The sequence below is a fragment of the Xiphias gladius genome, chromosome 24, assembly GCF_016859285.1.
Source record: "Xiphias gladius isolate SHS-SW01 ecotype Sanya breed wild chromosome 24, ASM1685928v1, whole genome shotgun sequence".
NCBI classification, from domain to species: domain Eukaryota; kingdom Metazoa; phylum Chordata; class Actinopteri; order Istiophoriformes; family Xiphiidae; genus Xiphias; species Xiphias gladius.
The window spans coordinates 15039567-15055053 of NC_053423.1; the positions used below are offsets into that span (position 1 = coordinate 15039567).

General features: G+C 39.3%; 1 protein-coding gene across 1 annotated transcript in view; it reads right to left on the reverse strand.

Annotated features, from left to right (window-relative positions):
* Positions 1–15487, reverse strand: part of LOC120786433 (CUB and sushi domain-containing protein 3-like) — a 252081-nt gene that overhangs the window by 44823 nt on the left and 191771 nt on the right. The window contains exons 31-45 of the mRNA XM_040121879.1: positions 15152–15270; positions 14585–14660; positions 14298–14414; positions 10954–11067; positions 10736–10831; positions 9624–9827; positions 9150–9274; positions 8542–8638; positions 5596–5700; positions 5379–5497; positions 4717–4786; positions 3938–4054; positions 3465–3674; positions 1290–1478; positions 4–181 (exon numbers count right to left, since the gene is read on the reverse strand). Coding sequence (XP_039977813.1) covers positions 4–181; positions 1290–1478; positions 3465–3674; positions 3938–4054; positions 4717–4786; positions 5379–5497; positions 5596–5700; positions 8542–8638; positions 9150–9274; positions 9624–9827; positions 10736–10831; positions 10954–11067; positions 14298–14414; positions 14585–14660; positions 15152–15270 — 1936 coding nt within the window. The remainder of the gene's footprint in view (positions 1–3; positions 182–1289; positions 1479–3464; positions 3675–3937; positions 4055–4716; positions 4787–5378; positions 5498–5595; positions 5701–8541; positions 8639–9149; positions 9275–9623; positions 9828–10735; positions 10832–10953; positions 11068–14297; positions 14415–14584; positions 14661–15151; positions 15271–15487) is intronic.

The window sequence follows — 15487 nt, forward strand, 5'->3', positions numbered from 1 at the left end:
TACCAGACAGTAATGTAGTCATATATGGGCTCAGTGCTCAGTACAGTAAAGTTGATGTAAATCCCATGTCCAGGAGGAACTCTCACACTCCACACACAGTCCTGGAAGTTGGGGTATTCCTCAGGGTGACCAGGAGAGTAAATGGTTCCATTTAATGATGTGATGTTACCACCGCAGAGAGCTGTGAGATAAAATATTAACAGAATTACCCTTAATAAATTACCAGGAAATTAGTATTACCATTGTGAAGCTTTAGTAATTGTCCAGATGCCTGCGAGAGGACATGACTCTCAGTCATGTAATGCCCATTGGATAACACCTTAATACCTTTAATAGATTGTCATTACAGTTTTATTTCACGTCTGCAGCTCAGGTATTCCTTGGGAGTGTAGGTGTTGCTCATCAGTGAGGTAATGTTACCACTGCTGAGAGCTATAAAACTGAATATTTATAGTTTTCTAAATTAAGGGCTGGTGAATAACTGTTAACACTGTAAAGGCTATTCTTAAAAAAAGAATAATAATTGGATTAATGTGTATTTACTGGTCATAAAGTTAGAACTTCATGATATAATTTCACCTCCACACTTAGCGGGAAATAAATTATTTTAATTACGATTCCATAAACCGCAGAACAATTCTATTTTGTCTGTTGACTTACGAGTTGAATATGCTTGTAACTGCACAATACGTTCTTTCCATACTGCTCTCAGTGCAACAATCAATATCAACTGGTTGTACTGTAGAAGAAATATCAAGGGCTATATTGTGCTCAGAAAGTAATGTTGGCAGGTATGAATAAAAATATGTGCACATTAAATAGTTACAGTTAGGAGTAAGATAACTTATAAATTCATAATGAAATGATACAGCAATAATATGAAACAGCATCAGCAATATTTGCGACAGAAATTATATTAATATTGAAATACTATTTACAATCGATGGTGTTTTTCTTACATAGCCTTTCAAAAAAAAAATCCTCTTTTGGATTGAAAAAATTTGTTGCAAGTATATATGTATATTTTAATTTCCTTGGGACCTGGGTTCATGATGGTTCCATGTTGCAAACCCCATATAAAACGTACAGTGAATTATATATCTCTGAGAAAGTAAGATATTCAGTATTAGCAGAACTAGTGACTGTGTTCCCTTTACAACACAGCACAGGGCTATTTCACATTTGGCTGTAAACATCTGAAATGTCTCAGATTAAAGAAAAGTACTGCGGAATGTACATTCAAACAAAACTGACATAGTGAAAGGTACACTGATAACAATCTGAATTACCTTCACATCGTGGTAACGGGTGGTTCCAGTTCCTGCTGATTCCATGTAAACATGTGAGTGAAGCCTCTCCGATCAGAGAATATCCAGGCAGGCATTCAAATGACACTGTCATCCCAACACTGAAATCTGTGCCAATCACAATGCCGTTTCGAAATGGCTGAGGGTCTGGACAACTCTGGAGCTGGTAAGCTGGAGAAACGATAACCCATCCCAAAATAATCAAGGAAAACTGTAACAATACAGGACTAATCTGTAAATGACAAAGAACAGCAGGATGATATGCTCTTCTTTCCTGTAATTGTGCACTGCAGCTTTTCTGAAAACCCAAAATCAAGTCAGTTATAGAAAGAGACAATGAATGTAGCCACTCTAACATTGGAATACATTTTTATCTAATTTCAAGGGGCGTTACTGGTCTGTGTCAAAAAAATAAATTTAAGATCCAGACATCCGTCTGTAGCCACCAGTCCAAGAGTAAAAAAAAAAAAACTTATGCATGCAAATGGACTACACTCTGCCCTAAATTACTCTGAGTTCTTTAATGATACTTCTCCTCCCACTAAAAAGTTGTTTGTAAAGCACTAATTTTCACACAGAGTTCAAAAGACTAACGCATAATTCCTCTGGCTCGTTTAAAAAAAAAAAAAAAAAAAAAAAAAGGCATACTGCAATCTGCAGCTAAAATCTAAAGTAACCCTGAAATATGAAATGCTGGAGAGGGACTGACAAAGCAGCTGCAGAGTTCTAGATATAAATCAAGGTTACTAATTTTTTGTCAAGGGTATCATGCACCAATGAAGCTTGTAATTCTTCTTTTGATGTTGCCAAAATACTGAGTGATACACAGTGACTTTTCACAGCTGAAGTTACAAGAGTCAAAGGTTTGCATGACTGATGAAATACATGAGACTGAGGAAGACAAACATCAGTAGTAATAACAGTAGTGGATATAATAAAACTGCTGGTATTTTAACATTTTTCCTGCTTTAAAACACTTTGGCAGTGCTGCTGTCATGAGATAAAAGGTAATACTCAGCAGCCACTGTAATTTCCACATTAATGGAATTAGTTGTAACAAATGTAGGGTCTCTATGAGATTTGTCATGATAAACATAAAATTGCTCAAAACCTTTTTAGTGCCTAATAGAATAAATATAAAACTCATCTAGTCACTGAAATTAATCCAACAGGACATATGGGTCAAAAGCTAGTATATGGCTGGACTGCATGTGGTCCATGTGCGAAGTTGAGGACATAGTTGAAAACTGTTGTGGAACTGCTGTAAACAACTACTTTCGATGAAAGTAGCTAAAGCCGCTCAAAAAGTTGCTAAATGTTGCTGGATGACATAATACACTAATTTGCATATTAATTACATCATAACGTTCTGCCTAGTGTCAGCTGGTTTCAGCCCTTTATCTGTCTGCTTGTGTCCCATTCTCTGTGCTCACATATACACTATTTTAATACAACCAATATCACCATACACATGAGTAAAAGACAACAGCTGTGCAATACTGGTGACTCTCTTCTACGGAAAGTAGCTAAGATTTGTCCAAAAAGTCATTAGATTTGTCGCTAAGTTCTTTTTTGACAAAAAGTCGCTAAAGGGGTCTGAAAAGTCGGTAAAACTAGCTACAAAGGGTCTTAGTTGGCAACGCTGCCTGTAAATGCACCCTGCGGACGCAATAGAAACTGTTTGCGCCAATTCAATTTGAAAAAGTAGTGGCCAATGGAGATACTCCAACACTCGGCTGGCCGACCAACACCAGCAGTCAGTCACGCATCGTTCAGCTTACCAACGGTGTAACTTCATCAGTTAGTCAGTCAAGTCAGTCATGGACATTCATGTTTGTAGGGCTGGCCTCGCTGTTGCGGCCCAGCCGAAAAATGAGGACCTGTATGCGTTCTGTAATTTTTTGGCAAGTGATTTATAGATCAAGAAACAATTTTATTGTTGTCTGAAAAAGTAGATCATTTTATTTAGTCATTCCTGAGTAATGAAGTCCCAGTCAGACGGTTGTATAAATCTAATAACCACACTGGCATCAGTTGCTGTTTTCAGTAAAGTAACAACCACTGTTAGATGTCTGCTTGTCTTTTTCTTTTCTTTTTTTGCAAAGCAAATCAGTGTAAGGAAGATGTTGGAGCGGAACTTGTAAAAACATCATGTACCTTGATATGTGATGTGGAAGCCTGGTTTGTTTTGTGAATAGTCGCTGTGGAAGAAAAAACTGGTCTGGTGGGTGGTGCTGAACAGAGGCTTGGGGATGACTGGACCGCTGAACCGGTCAATGACCGAGCCGGTTTCGAGCGTTCCACTGCGGATCTCTAAGTAATCATGGATCGCTTCAGTGGAGAAGTTCAGGAACTGGAGATGGATGCCTGGGAAAAACACACAGATTATGACATTTACAGCAATCAACAAAGCATGACTGACAGAGAGGCCAGGAATAAAACTAAATGTGTGTTAAATGAAAAGCGTTTGTAGGTGCTTCCTCTGCGTCCACTCCTCAACAACGTGGATAAAGACCACCAACACTAACTGAGTGAGTAACTGAATAAAACAATCAAAAAATAACATAGACAGATGAAAAGGGGAGACAGAAACAAACAAAGAAAACACATTCTAAAACAGTGTTTCTTACCAAACCCAACGGGTAAGTTGACTGTCCATGTGCAGTCTAATCCACTGGGGTAGTTGCCGGGGTAACCAGGACTTAGAATCACTCCACTTACATCTGTCATAGACCCACCACACTGGGCTGGAGGCACACATTCACACACACACACACACACACACACACACACACACACACACACACACACACACACACACACACACACACACACACACACACACACACACACACACACACACACGCACATAACACAAAAAGAGAAAAAAAGGTAGTTCAGTGTTGAAAGCAGCACATCAAAAGCAGGAGATTGACCTCACTGAGCACAGCAGACATGCTTCTACTTTTTAAATACATTGCTACTGACTGGACACTTGAGTGTTTTCAATCTGACATTTTGCATCATTTTGAATAAAACAAATATTCTGAGTCTTTAATAAGTACCCTTTTCGAATAAATTAGCACTGACGTAGTAGATGCAATAAAATGTGTCCGTGGCGTGTTATCTCTCGTTTGCCTCAGTGCATGCTGATGCTTTGGCACACTGTGCAGGTCTATGGCAAAGTCTGACTTGGCTTTGCATCAGTTTAAAAGCCTAATCATATTCTGCTCAGAATACTAAATAATCAGCTCATCACAGAGCAGTAAATTGATTAAAAAGCTCATTTTCCAGAGAGTCAGAGAAGGCAATGGAGACTTCTTGCATCATTTCCGCAGCAGTACATCCAGGCCTGAATGAATGCATGTGTGTTTGTGTGTGCATATATGGACTGTAGGAGAAATCCTACCGAGACATAGTGGTACAGGGTAGTTCCATCTTCTAACGGGTCCAGGCATGCAGGTGATATGAGCATTGCCCTACAAATGAAAAAACAACCACAGTATTTTATCATACAACAGTTGGAAAATCACCGCAGATAAGCAGATAATTTGGTTTAAAAGTCTGTTTTACCTGTTGAACAATAATATTCAGGCCTTGAAATAACAAGACATCTGTATTAATGCTGTGGAGCTGGGTATTAAGCATGAGAAAAGGCAAACCTCCCCTAGAGCTATACAGTATACAGCACAGAAATTGGGCAGACCACACCAGAGACATATATTATTCAAGAGTTGTGCAATCCACACCAGAGTTGTGTGTTTATTAAGAGCTGGGGAAACCACCTGACAGTGGGTTTCCTTCTGATTCACAGTTTAAATAGATCTTGGTTTGTTCAGCCAGGGGATAAAAACAGAGAATGATGGCACATCAGAGAAGCTGAGCAGCCTTTAATGATTTCACATACATATCTGGTCGGTTTGCATTAAAAACGGCGGCAACTTGTAGTGCACGTATGTGTGTTCTGTGTATCTGAAATTGCTGTCCTCCAATTCCTCTCAGTCCTTCTGTAGCTCATATGAATGTGTACAGAAAGACAAAACTGTATGTATATACAGGTTGTATTTATACCTGAAGAGAGTATCCTTGTTCACATGTAAACTGCACAACATCTCCGACCATAAATCTGTCTCCTTGTCTAATTCCATAGTTTGGAGTCTGAGGCTCTGGACATGACTCCAGACCAATAGCTGACAAGAAATAATAAACATTGTTATAAAAAGTTTCAGTCATTATTGTACACATATTACATAGGCCACAAATAATAAAAGATAATGCAATATGTTACCTGTATATTCCAGGTGAAAACCAGCAGCTGAGACACTAATATCAGAGCTGAAGCTGAGATAGAGGTTGTTAGATGTACTATTCAGCAGAGGGGGGATAGTGGTGCCTGAAAGCAGGGAGAAAGAAAGAGAGCAACAGAGGACCATGATCACATTTTTTCATTTTTCAGCTGAGGTTTGAAAGCAAATGATCTTTATCTGACAGCACAGGAAACAACAAAGGCCTCCCAAACATACAATTTCAATTTTTTTGTTTGTGAAGTGTTCTCAAAGGAGGGAGAAGGGAATTACTTTTATTTGAGACATCTGTTTTATTTGAAACCACTTTTCAAATGTTGGCTTGACCTACTTAGCATGATGAGGGAAGATACAAAGTAAAAACCGGTACTGCACTACTGAAGCAAAGCTGGCACAGTGCAACAGTGTAAAGGAAGTCCAAAGGCTTTAATGCAAAGGATGTTTTGATTGACATTTTTACATTTTTTTTTGTTCAGTGCCAGGTGTGTCAGCAAAACATATCACAGTTACAGAGACATTCCTCTGAATGAACAATTAGTCCGATGGATTGGACTGGGTGCCTGTTGAGGGGAATAAATTAGCAGGGTTTTGAACAGTCTGTGGCCCCCCTGCTGGTCATATTCACATTCCAGAGAAAAGCTCATTCATTATCATGAAGGAAAATTTAAAAAATATGTATTTTTTCTTAATAATAAATGATGAATGATGATGAATAATTAACTGTGTGGGTTTAACCGTACCAGTTATTTTTGGATGCATGACAGTATTAATTAACAATTGTAATTAACCCTATAAAAAAAAGTGTTATCATCGCCCTGTGTGTATTTACTCATGGATGATTTTTTTTATATAGAAATAGAATCACTGTCATGGTCATTTAACTGCCTACTCTATAACATAATCGCTTACCCATAAAGACATAAAGATGTCAAGCCCTTCCATAGATTATTTAACACAGCCAGCAGATAACCAGGTGGGTCTGCCTGCCTAAAAGCCGTATTAGTATCCCCAGAAGACGCTGCCTCCAACTTTGGACAGCTGCTTGAATTACTTGAGCGAGTGAATCCAGAGGAGCGCTTCACCCAGACTGAACAAGTGTTTTTGGCTGAATATGAGTTGTGGGAGCACTGGAGCAGAAGCATGTCTACTGTAGTCAGTGCGGACATCCAGACCAGGCATACTAATGTACAACACTCTCTTTTTGGTACTCTGTTGAGTTCACTTTTTTTCTCTACAGGCCTAGATGAGAGGAGAAATGTAGCTGAAGTGTCATATAGAAGGGAAATCTAAAATGTTACTCAAAAATTATATACAGGGTGATATAATATATAATCAGCGATCCGTTTTTAAGAACAACAATTTGAGTAATCGTTGAAAACTACATTAAAATAAAAATGGTGGGTACCATACAACATATTAACAGAGCATGTGTGCTGCTGCTGATGTGTCGATTGAAAGGTTTTCCATGCCGCAAATGACATATATCACTGACACTGTATTGCTGCTATAGATAAAGGTCAGGCTCCAAAACAGTAAACCAGTCATGCCTGAAAAAAGAAAGCAGTACAATTTGGTTTTTTTTAATGCTATCATGCTTTATCATAGTGATAAATCAATGTAAGCCTTGCAATTAGGGTTTATACCTCTTATATGAGTGTTTTGTTTTTCGCAATCAGTTGTAAATATTGAACATACCATGTTTACCATGAGTTTAAAAAAATCACCTGCTCTTTACACGTACCACCTCTTCCTAACATACAGTGAGCGAGCGAACGCTAGCGGATGGAGCGCGAAAAATTCTCCAGATATACTACAAGCGATGTAGCGCGATGAATTTTTTTTTTTTTTTGTGATTTGTGTGCGTTACATTTTATCCAGGCTGATTATATAGGCTGTACTAAAGAGAGGTATTGATTATCTGTCAGTTACTGTCAGTTGGTGTCAGTTAGGCTACTGTCAGAATAGCGGAGCTATCTTACAATCCAGCTAGCACCTGGCTACTAGTCAGATTTAAATTTAAAACGTGAAATGAAAGTAGGTTGGAGGTGGGGCAAGTGTGCGAAACTTTCGCAGAAATAGAAATAGAGCCAGCATTTGCATAGCGTCTGCTTATGAATCAGTGTAAGATAACTAAAGAATGTGCAGTAAATTTCTGTTGAATTAATGTGTTTTTAATGGATCATGCTATAGGTTGCTAAGACAATATCTATTCCTAGTAGAGAATTAGATTTGAAGAGGATCGATTATTTATGCCACAGGAATTTCTCATTTGCCTTTCAAGGAATCACAGAAAAACAAGTAGGTCTCAGTGGGAGACTCAGAATGGAACCAGTTTTGCTCTAATTACACTCGTAGCAGGGGTCAACATGGGCAGCGTCCTGCACGTCATCATGACAACATGCAATGTTTTTTCTAACTTTATGGCATTTAACTCACAAGTTACATTTACTGTGATCAGGTAAGAAACAGCAAAGTTCTTTTTCTTTACTTTGTTATATAGAGTAGGAATGCTTGTGTAGGGGCCTAATTTATTTATTCGTCCCTATATACTCAAATTTAACCGCCACTACCACTAACCTGTGCAGCTGTGACTGACCTCGTAATTAAAGAATGTTGTATGCTGTTCAGCAGTGTTCTCAGTCTCACTACAAAATTAACTTAAGCTATCAAAATGGTCAAAGGTCACAGTTCAATTCTAAATGTATGATCTACCATATTTCTAGGTGAAAATAACTATAATGTAAGTCAGCAACCAACTGCCCATGTGCTATAATGCAACTCTTTTTACTGTGGTTTTCTACCTCCTAATATGTTACAGTTTGTCTCACACTTAACCACTGTATTTTGCCAAATGACATTTTGGCAGTAATGTCTGTGATATGTGTAACTTTTTGAGTAACACTCTAAATATTACTGAAAAAACTGTTTACCAGAGTAGCTGCCCAGTCTTGGTGCGTGGTTGTCAGCACCATCGTAAAAATCCAAAGAGTCCCAGTTATGCTCGGTTGCAAAACTCACAACTTGTATCTGGAGAAGCCAAGAAAAAAAAGAGAAAGACAGAAATCGTTCTATGAACAAATTATGACAGAGAGTAAAACACAGGATGTCTGTTAATTGGCGTAAATGTTTAATGAAACTGTCAAGCAAAAAAAAAAAAAAAAGATGTGAGACAAGGCAGTTATGAAAAAAATAGAAAGTCAAATGATATAAAACCAACCTGTACTTCATGCGATGTACTGCGAAATTTAAGGGGAAATCCAACAATCTGAGATGTCAAATATTTGTAACAAACTCCGTTTTGTGTCAGAGGTATCTTTGCCTTTGTGTTTGTCCGTGAGCGAGGTTTGGCTTACACGCAATGAGGCATTATCTCTGCTGATTAGATCCTTTCTAGTTATCTCTGGAAGGTCCCTCTCTCAAAAACCCTCCATCCATTCATCCCTCTAATAACATCTTATCTCCCCTGACATCCCGCTTGCTCAGCTTTTAAGCCAATGATATATGGGTCAGCCAGGAAGCAGCGTGTGACAGGTACTACCTGTATTCCAGCCCCTTCTGGAACGGAGACCTTCCACACACAGTTCTGGTTGTTGTCGTATGGCTCTGGATAGCCAGGTGACAGGATCGTTCCGCGACGAGAGGTCAACACACCCCCACAGGGAACTGGTAGAGAGAAGAGCGTTGACACACAGAGCAGAAAAAGAGCAAAAAAAAGGAGGGGAAATTAGAGGTTGAAATCACACTTTGTCTGCAAGTAATGGGGAAAAAAAGGGGGGTTGAAAAGAGCCAAAGTCCTGTGTGATAGCTGTGGCATCAGTAGGCTTAGGGTCTGGCCAAAGTGAAACGTGGTGTGCATTTGAATTGTCTGTATTTGATTTATTTTTTTATTTTTTTTTATTTTTTTCAGTGGCACGTCAATTGTCAGGCTAATAGTGCATCTCATGACGTTACTGCATTCTGAACAGGAAAATAAACATCATGTCGTCTGTCTCGTTTCTGGGCTCATGTTTACCTATACATGTTGGCAGGGTGTCATTCCATTGTGCCAGGTTGTCTGGGACACTTTCACACCGTATGGCAGTAGAGCCATGCAGGATGTAACCAGGGTTGCACTCAAACTGCACCAAGGAGCCGACTGCAAAGTCATTACCGAGACGTTTCCCAAAGCGTGGCTCAGGGACTGAGCTGCACTGGGTGGAGCTGGTCCTCGGTACAGCTAAAGAAAAAAGGAACATGACTCAACCATTAAAAAGTGTTCATATCAATAGGAATGCCAAATATACTGTGATTGCTGCTGCCTGTCTTGGCCAGGACACTGTTGAATAAGACATTTTTTCTGTCAGTGTGTTTTTCTGATTAGATACATAAATCAAAATTATAATGTAATATTGTATAAATACAATGGCCACTTACAAAATACAAAAGATAACCTATTATACCCCATAGCCCCAGAAAGCCACGGTTTATGGCAGAGGTGGGGAGCCTTTTTCCTATCAAGTGCCATTTCAATTTTTATAACATCCTTCGAGGGACAAACTAAATTATTGAACACATATATCACACTAACCTCTCTATTGTTTCATCCGTGGCTTGCAAAGACAGCAATTCCTCCCTCATATCAAATTCAGCAGTAATCCTACGCACAAAAATTGCTGCAAAAACTGCAAATGTCTTGAGGTGTCCTTCAGTGTTTTTTCAATATCTTGTGCCATATCAGTAATCCGCTCTGTGATGGTTGTGATACTGACTAGTTCTGATACTTTGGAACAACCTTGTTTGTATTTATGAGTTGCCTCATTGGCCGGATCCAACTGTCTCGCTGCCCACAAAGGCCTGGAGGCTGGACGTCCTCCTCACCTTAAACTTTAAGGGGTATGAACTACCTCCACATACACAAAACCTCAGTGCTATTATGGGAAAATGTGTAAGAAACCTTAAACATGAAGTATACAAGCCAGTTCTGCAACCGCTAAGGCCTATAAAATCCAATTTTATTTGACTGAAAATGGCTGGTTGTAATTGTGCTAGCTATACTGACTTGGCAAAAAAAACACATACTAATACTACCACTTCTACTAATAATAATGATAATTGCATAATTACTTTGGCCACTGATTTTCTGACCTTGGTAGACGAAGTGGAATCCCTTAGCAGTTTCTAGTCCGACTGTGGTAAACTTTATGGTGATCTGGTTTCCCGTACTCAGAGGAAGAGACTCACCTAGTCAGAGAGAGACAAGGTCAGAAAAGTAGAAGGAAAGAAATACAGCGAGGGCTTAAGTTGTCTGCCTGCCGATTAATCCCTCTATCCGTAAATCTTTCCATCCATCCATCCATCCTTACCAGAGTGGGACCCAGAAAGAGAAGACAATAGTGTGTTTTGTTGTGTGGGTCCATCGTAGATCTCTACCACATCATTTAGAGATGTCTGGAACAACACAAACTGACCAAAGAGGACTGGAGATAAAAATGAGAAAAAAGACGGATAAAGAGATGAGTTAACCACACTCGAATGGTGGCAAATTATTATTCCATGCCGCTGTCTGTGTCTGACCTTCAAATGATAAAATTAACCCGTAATACCTAATTTAAATGTTATTAAGCTGCATTGTCAACTTCTATTTGAAGCCAACTATATGCACATAATTACATATCAGGACAGTTAATTTTCAAAATATCCCCTTATTTTCATCGTGCACTAGTCCAACCCACCCCCCCCGTCAGTTTGCTATGGCGCATCAGTGTTCTCGGCTAGTGTGAAGTGCTGGTGTTTGCAAAAGCTGACATACTTTGTCAACTGGTGTCAGTAGGGCAAGATGTTTTTCTTTAATCTGTACTGTACTGCAAGCAGGAAGAGTGAAAGAAAGGCATATAACATATGGGTTTGACAGGTTATGACAGGTTATGAGTACAGCCATAAGGACATGGTTTACATGGTTTACAGGGGTTTAAAATCAATCCTGTGCCTATTAGCAAGAAAAAAATCTGAACACTGGGCAATTAATTACACACCATGCATTACACACTGTAAGGGCAGTTTTTTTTTTTTAAACTTTGCTTTAGAGTATGATGGAAGGTTAAAAAAAAGACTGCTATAGTGGCCAGGCATTAACCCTGTCCTGCCATATGATAGATGGAGATTCCTCTGCTAAGTCATGAATTCTACAGTGCAGCTGTGGTGGCAGTAGCATTAGAGGGCCCCCTTGATGTCCGAGGCTCCGTATTTGCTCAAACTAGCACAATTCTCTCCTTCTCAGTTGCCTTAAGATGCAAATCTCTAGGTATAGCTGTATAAATGAAAAAATATGTTTGTTTGCAGCACATGGAAAAAAAATGTCCTTTAGAATAAATTACATTTATTTCAGCCTCATTGAAGGTCTCTCGCTGACTATACATGCTCGCAGGCACGCACGCTCGCACACACTCACGCACACAAACAAACACACAATCTATCACCTCTACATCTCTCCCTCTCTCTCTCTCTCTCTCTCTTTGGCCCCAAAGGTGGAGGTGTGAAGGATTAAGTCTGTACGTTGCCAAGGATATTATGCCCAAAGAAGGTCCCCAGTCACTTTGTACAAGGCTGTTTCTCTCCACGGAGTTAAAGCATGATCGGCATTTTGCTAAAACATTGCTCTGATCCACAAAAGATACCCTGTCTGCTTTCACGTAAAACCTCATTTTATGTTAAAATAATGACAAGCAATGGAAAACAGAAACAGAACAGTGATTTTCAATTGGCATTGAATTGTCCCTGTAGGTGTGACAGACAATCTGACAAGAAAACAAAACATCAAGAGGTTTGGCTCTATAGGACAGATGAATCTAACCTTTTATACTTTTATCTTATAGCACTGTCATGGTCGTACATGAGGATTTTTTTTGGTGGCAGGGTGTTGAGTGACAACAGAGAAAGACTAATAGGATTCTGTCAGTCAACAGAAACCGTTCAAATCTCCCACTGTGTGTAGATTTTAAAGAAAGCAGAGTGATTAAGGTTCCCAGCATTCCTCGCTGTATCACTGACTTATTGTGGAGCAGGTAGAAGAGTTTGCAGCTGAAATTGTTTCAGAACAGCTAAGATGTCAGGCAGGAAGCCACAAATGCCCCAACAATCACACACAGATTCATAAAGCATTAACACACACTGGGAATAGCTTACACACGCTTAAGGTATCACAGTGGATTTCACTTATACTGAGTATAACAAAGTTCATCATAGATATATACCGACACTGTGTTAACCACATGGCTCATTGGTAGTGAAATCCCTCTGCACTGCAGTCACATACAACCAGTAGACTTGATCAGTCATCCAGGTTGTAAAATGTCCAGCAAAGTTTGAATTAGTCCACTGGACTTGTTATTAAATGATGAAAATGTTTCACTGTTCATTTGAAAGGCTTCTTCAGCTCCTGACCTCAGAAGGAGGAAACCTGGGCATTGATCCCTGTGGAGCTGCAATGCCTCCCAATGAGCTGCCTCAGTGGGTGTGCTCAGCTAGGTCCTCATTCAACAGGAGGTGTGGAATCTCCACAGGGATAAATGTCAAGGGTTTTCCCCACGTGGTGTTGAAACTGAAGGAGCCAATAGTATGAGTAGTGAGACATCATCAACCATTGATCTCAGCTTCTCTGATCATTAAGTAGTTTTGATAATATAGGTCCTGCATCCTTGAGACTGTAACCCTCAATTGCTGTATGATCAAAAATGACAGACATGTTAATTTTTATGAGAATGACTCATAAAAAATAACACTGAGAATGACTCGAGGTTCAGGGAGGCTGTCTGTGTGTTCTATACAATACAGTATGATATAGTTGATATAGTCCAGAAAAAGCTAGTATGTGGATCTACAGTTGGGATTGTTTTGCCAAACTACTCTTTCCAAGGGCAAGAAGGGACTTTAATGTTTAACTTCATTTTGATTTTGTTTGTACTCATAACAATGTACGTAAATCTAATTTACATTGAATTAAATTGTAAATTTATATACATATTCTACAGATTTTGAAGGACATTGAAACATGAGTATAGTTAGAATTTGATACTGATTTTGAATATTCCAACAGATAATGTAAGTTACTGTGGTAATAATTAGTGACTTTTAACACATTACTTCTTGACAGCACCCTTCCCAGCACTTCCCTTTCCACAAATGACCCCAGATTCTCCACACAGCCTCATTAATGTGAGGAATCCTTTACAATATTCATATCTTTATAATGTGGCAGTTATGTCTGGCTTAAAGACCACCGATCAAACGTAGCAAGATAAAACTAGCCTCATCTCTAAGTGTCACTTCAATGATGAAACCCTGACCTGGTTTAAAATAAATGGCCAGCGAGCATCTTTTGATCATGGGTAGTATCTGTACTAGTTTTTCATTGCAGTTTAAAAACCCCAAAAGGGTCCTTGTGGGGGTTCCAGGGTGTCCCCATTAAAAATCATACAAATTTTAATGTCCCTTTGAGTAAAAAAATTAAAAAATAAGAGAATTCATATCAAAGAAAATTGTGATCACAGGTTTAATTCTTGACTGTCGTATTATTCACTTCAGCTATACACTTGCACTTGAAAAAAGTACAAAGAATACTTTTTTTTTTTAACAACAATTTCTACTTTTTAATGCAGTGCAATGTAGGCGGCATGATACTGTGTGATATTTTGTGTATGAATGAACTTACCAAACTCTCTAGGTACAGATATAGAGTAGACACAAGTTTGACCAGAGGTGTAGTTTCTGGGGAAATTTGGAGACAAAACAGTCCCTTCTGATCCTGTAGAACGACTTCCACAGGGTGCTGAGGAGAGACCATATATGCGTGTGCAAGCACAAAACAAAACGCAGTGAGGCAAACAATCACACTCACATACACTGAAAATAACACACTGTCAACATAAATAAGTTTCATCTGTGTAGGTGCAGTACATGTGCAGGGATTTTTTACTCCAGTGTTTTAATGTGTGTTACCTTGACAGCTAGGCAATGCCCTGTTCCATCCAGGTCTGCCATCGTCTCCCATACTGCAGGTTAAAGTAGAATAGCCCTAAAGAAAAAAAATTACTTAGAGAAAATCAATCCAACCCAACCACCAACCAACCAACCAACCAACCAACCAACCACTCCAAGAAGCAATCAACTACTCTTTCCAACAACCAACTAAGAGATCACCCAACTGACCAACCAACCAACCACCAAACCAACCCTGTCCAAACAACCAATGAACAACCAATCATCTATCCATACAACCAGCTAACCAGCGAACCAGCCAACCAGCCACCCATTCAACCAACCACGTACCCATTCAACCACTAAACCAAACAACCACCTATTCAACCAAACAAACAACCAACCAACCATGCATTCTACCAACCATCCACCCATCCAACCACTAAACCAATCACGTATCCATCCAAAAAACATCCAACCAACCATCCAACTAACTAACCACCTATTGAACCAATCAATAACAGATTCACCCACCTATCCTACCAACCAACCATTCATCCACCAGTCCATCAATCCTTCTGTTTGTACCTGCAAAACATATCCTGCTTCACAGTAGAAGGTGACTGTAGAGCCCAGCTTATAATCAGATCCCAGCCTGGTCCCATTCAGAACCACACCTGGGTCGAAACATGATTCCCTCAGTTTGGCTGGATAGAGACAAGAGAATGATTCAGTAAGTGAGAGAGAGGGTGAGTCAAAGAAAAAGTGACAGGCACACATGCATAATCAAATTCAAATCAAAGTCAAATTAATAATAACTAAGTCCCTAGCCATAATCAAATGAGGCAGGCACTCCGTTGGCCTTTTTAATAGTCTGTTTGACTTAGCTGCCTTTGCCAAAGATGGAGCAAGAACGCTAACTTC